This window comes from Penaeus japonicus, unplaced genomic scaffold, assembly GCF_977035675.1.
Source record: "Penaeus japonicus unplaced genomic scaffold, GWHDUDI00000001_assembly GWHDUDI00000020, whole genome shotgun sequence".
Lineage (NCBI taxonomy): Eukaryota > Metazoa > Arthropoda > Malacostraca > Decapoda > Penaeidae > Penaeus > Penaeus japonicus.
The window spans coordinates 40,840,809-40,845,808 of NW_028234422.1; the positions used below are offsets into that span (position 1 = coordinate 40,840,809).

Here is a 5,000-nt window from a genome sequence, read left to right on the forward strand (position 1 = left end):
GAATGGGTTAACCCTCTCTGGACGGGTGGTACACTACGGTACCGCTCATTCAAGGGCTCGATGGCCGGGTGGCACCATATGGTGCCAGTCATTTAATTGATTTAGGCCTAAGCGTTCGAAAGCCCCGGCATTGTGACATGCAAGGCTGGAATGCCCCCCGTCGTGAGTGGGTTAATGATAAAATTGATTTTAACCCATTGCCGATGGGGGGTAGATTTGCTTACCAGGATGGGTTTTATTTCAGAGCTAGGCAATTTCAGCAATATACTTTGACTTTTGCCACTCCCTTTTAATCACTCATTGTAGTGCTACAGCTCAGGGTGATAGAAGTATTGCTGTTTTATGTTGGACAAAAAGCAATTTTATTTTTTCGTATTTGTGTGCTGTCATGAACGAATACCCAATATATAATCATCCACAATGAAGATAACATGAAGAGCTAGGGAAGAGGAAGGAAACTTGTGCTGATGACTGTAAGTGCCACAGTAAAAGGCATCCCTTCTGGCACAGGTTTGAGTCACCTTCCTCCTCTCATTTTGTCTGCACATACTTCATCTGTGGTACTTTAGAGCAAGAGGTCTGCAACTTGCTATGTGCCATTGCTCTATAAAGATAGTGCTTGCTAGAGACAGTAGATGGGTGCCATTCAAGGCTCTCTCTCCTGCTGGTGCTAGAGGAAAGTGGTGCCATCTAGGTTTTGGACATTAGGTGAAACCCATTTTGCTTAATATTACAGCAGTTATGTTAATTATGACTGCAATTGTCATAATCACTCACTCATTACTCATAGCACAATAATATAACATAGTGATCCAAAATCCCCGAACGTCATGACGCCCATCATCAGGCCAGAGCTCCAGCGACATGTATGATGAAAAAACACATCACCCGTCGTTAATGGGTTAACTGCTATAAGAAATAATAACAATGATAGTAATACCATTAGTGATAATGACCACATTACAATATACACTTCCTTTTTCTATTACCCTAACCCCCCCCCCCCCCCAATCAGTGATAAAGGCAACAACAGAACCATATCAAAATCAAAACCTTTATAATAAAATTTCTTCTATTCAACACTGTCTGCTTTAAGATTATGCCAGAACCAAGGTATAATCTGAAAAAAAGAATGTACTTCAACAATGTTAAAACAAAAACAAAGAGAAAAACAAAACATTACCACAGACCACAACAAGCTAACTCTACCAAAAAGTCTCAATTATTATAAATATTAAAACACACAAATCAAACTTGAGGTAATAAATACAATAAAATTTGCTTGATCAATGACAATAAATGTTTCTGTATAGATCAATGAATAATGAGTTCTGAAAGACTGATGATATGGTTAAAATGAAATGTTTAACCTTATAGTCTCTGTAACTAAAATGATTGCATGAAATGATAAAAACTTCTTGAAATGATTCGGTTAAGACTAGGTTATGTTCAAACTAAGATACATATCATACTCTGATATGTAAATAATAGCTTTTTTGTTTTTTTTTAATGATCTCTTAGAATCCTTAAACATTAAGAATGGATCATTTCATTCAAATAACTGTTTACAAGAAAACTATTATGTTAGTTTAAAAGAATATATTGTTATCAGTTCCATCAAATATGGAACCAAATAAAAAAATCAATCCATTTCTTACTTCCTCTATGGTGATCAGGTTTCCTTGCAAAGGAAGGAAAAAATGATTGTGCTTCATCAAATATACAAAAAAATAGTTTGTTTAATCTGACAATCAAGTAATTGCAAAATAAAAGAGATAAATAATCATCATACGATCAAATTAAAATTTAAATTATTGTTTACCACTCAGATAAACACCCTTCTTTGTACACAAGATAATCCATGCAAAAATATTCCTATGCAGAATGTTGTACTGTAGTGAACATTAACCTATACCTTGTGTCTTTCTGCTTTCTCTCTTTCTTCCTTCCTCTTTTCCTTATTCCCCTCTCCCTGCTTCCTTTCTTCTTCTTCCTTCTTCTTCTGCCATCCTTTCAGCTAGAGATTGGTGGTGGTGACAGCTGACATTCCATGCACCATGACAGTGGGTCTGAGGCCGTCAGTCAGCCCCGTCAGGAGTTTGAGATATTGTGAGTAGAGCTTGGGGGAGGTTGGGGGTCGAGGTAAGTACAGGAAGGTAACAGCTGTATCCACACTCTGGCCTGAAATGAGGCCATTGACCCCATTGATGTAGGCATCAGACAGGTTGGCAACGGGATCGTTCTCCGGCTCCATAATGTCGGACTGAGTGTCAAATGCATTCTGCGAGAAAGAGATGAGTATTGAGATCTTCACATTTACTGCATTTACTTTAACCCATTCACGCCGGCTGACACGTTTTGTGGTTTTTGCGTCAGATGCCGGGGACGAGATATGAGGGCAAGGCCGGCGCTCGGGGTGAGCGAGTGGGCAGCCCAGGCTCGCAGCTCGTGCGTCCGTAAATCTCGAGGTGTTAGGCTTATGCGTTCGAAAACCCCGGTATTACGACCGTGCAAAGCTGGAACCGCCCCGGCATGAATGGGTTAATTCTGCAAGTTTTAGCTTAGCAAAGCTAAACTTGAAAAAAAAATTATCACATATTTCCAAATTTCTTATTTCCATAGTATCTCTGAGACTATTCTTTACCAAACCAAACTGAAAATTAAATGCTGAACAAAGTGAACTGTTCATCACTTCTATTTGTTGCACCATAACCAAGCAGCAAATCTTTACATACCTGAGACAAAAGAGTTGTGATGTGGTCCCATGGTACCGTGACAATTGTGGCATTGATTCGCAATTCATGCAACATGGACTTCACCTGCTTCTGCTGTGCTTCAGGATCAGCATCACGTGAGGACACACAGAGGAACACACGCAGCATCGTCCTTTTCCTCCAAGTTGATACCTATTGAGAGAGGAGAGGAAATCTAAACATATGTTTTTGATTATCATTGTCTGTATGAAATTTGAAACAGTGCTTTACTATATCCTAAACTATCTGAAATTGCACAGTTCATCTGCCTAAAAGATTTCCACAAATTAACCCATTGCGTACGGGTGTCATGACATACATGACGTAGGAGCTTTGGCCTGACGACGGGCGTCATGACGTACACGACGTTCGGGGATTTTGGATCACTGTGCTATTTTATTTTGCTATGAAAAAGGAATGAGTGATGATGGCTACTGCAGTCATAATTACTATAATTACCGTAATATCGTGCAAGCTTAACGTCCAAAACCTAGATGGCACCACTTTTTTCTAGCACCAGCAGGTGAGAGAGCCTTGAATGGCACCCATCCACGGTCTCTAGCATGCACTGTCTCTATAGAGCGATGGCACACACTAAGTTGATGAACCCTTGCTCTAAAGTACCGCCGATGAAGGATGTGCAGGCAGAACGAGAAGAGGAAGGTGACTCAATCCATACCCAGTGTCTAAAATGTGCTCCTGTGCCAATATGGATGCCTTTCAATGTGGCACTCACAGTCACAAGCACAGGTTTCATTCCTCTTCCCTACCTCTTCTTGTTATCTTTATTGTAGGTGGTTATATGTTTCGTATTCGTTCATGACAGCACAAAAATACGAAAAAATAAAGTTGCCTTTTGTCCTCCCATAAAACAGCAATACTTCTATCACATTGAGTATAAAGAAAATAATGAGCTAATATGGATAACATACTACAATTTTAGTCAACTGCAGCACTGATAGAGCCTGTCATACGGCACATATAAGTCTCTAAACTCAATAAAACACACAAAAAAATAAAACACAAAAACCGCTCTAGTTTTACAATGAATGACTGAAAGAGATTTGGATGCTTCAAATTATATTGCTTCAAGTGGTCTCTCTCTAAAATAAAACCTATCCTGGAGGCTGGGCAAGCAAATTTATCTCCGTCTGCAATGGGTTAACCCATTGCAGACGGAGATAAATTTGCTTGCCCAGCCTCCAGGATAGGTTTTATTTTAGAGAGAGACCACTTGAAGCAATATAATTTGAAGCATCCAAATCTCTTTCAGTCATTCATTGTAAAACTAGAGCGGTTTTTGTGTTTTATTTTTTTGTGTGTTTTATTGAGTTTAGAGACTTATATGTGCCGTATGACAGGCTCTATCAGTGCTGCAGTTGACTACAATTGTAGTATGTTATCCATATTAGCTCATTATTTTCTTTATACTCAATGTGATAGAAGTATTGCTGTTTTATGGGAGGACAAAAGGCAACTTTATTTTTTCGTTTTTTTGTGCTGTCATGAACGAATACGAAACATATAACCACCTACAATAAAGATAACAAGAAGAGGTAGGGAAGAGGAATGAAACCTGTGCTTGTGACTGTGAGTGCCACAGTGAAAGACATCCATATTGGCACAGGAGCACATTTTAGACACTGGGTATGGATTGAGTCACCTTCCTCTTCTCGTTCTGCCTGCACATCCTTCATCGGCGGTACTTTAGAGCAAGGGTTCATCAACTTAGTGTGTGCCATCGCTCTATAGAGACAGTGCATGCTAGAGACCGTGGATGGGTGCCATTCAAGGCTCTCTCACCTGCTGGTGCTAGAAAAAAGTGGTGCCATCTAGGTTTTGGACGTTAAGCTTGCACGATATTACGGTAATTATAGTAATTAGGACTGCAGTAGCCATCATCACTCATTCCTTTTTCATAGCAAAACAAAATAGCACAGTGATCCAAAATCCCCGAACGTCGTGTACGTCATGACGCCCGTCGTCAGGCCAAAGCTCCTACGTCATGTATGTCATGACACCCGTACGCAATGGGTTAACAAAGTTTTTTTTTTTAACTTTTCTATATATACAAAAGAATTTCAGAAAAAGGAATGGAATAAAAGACACACCATATTTAGAATAGTTGCAAGCTGCATCAGGAAAAGAGAAGTTGTACCAAATATGTTCGACTCATCAGGACAAAAGAAGTCAATAGGCCATACGTCAATGTATTGCTTTGGTCTGTCTTTCCTGCAATAAACAATG

General features: G+C 39.5%; 1 protein-coding gene across 2 annotated transcripts in view; it reads right to left on the bottom strand.

Moving 5' to 3' along the window:
- LOC122247508 (solute carrier family 12 member 9) overlaps positions 1-5,000 on the bottom strand; it is a 37,175-nt gene that overhangs the window by 477 nt on the left and 31,698 nt on the right. The window contains exons 15-17 of one of the 2 annotated variants that reach the window (XM_043006815.2): positions 4,865-4,985; positions 2,736-2,906; positions 1-2,281 (exon numbers count right to left, since the gene is read on the bottom strand). The exon at positions 1-2,281 is cut by the window's left edge and continues 477 nt beyond it. In XM_043006815.2, coding sequence (XP_042862749.2) covers positions 2,018-2,281; positions 2,736-2,906; positions 4,865-4,985 — 556 coding nt within the window. In that variant the 3' untranslated portion in view covers positions 1-2,017. The remainder of the gene's footprint in view (positions 2,282-2,735; positions 2,907-4,864; positions 4,986-5,000) is intronic. The other variant, XM_043006814.2, reaches the window with a different exon arrangement.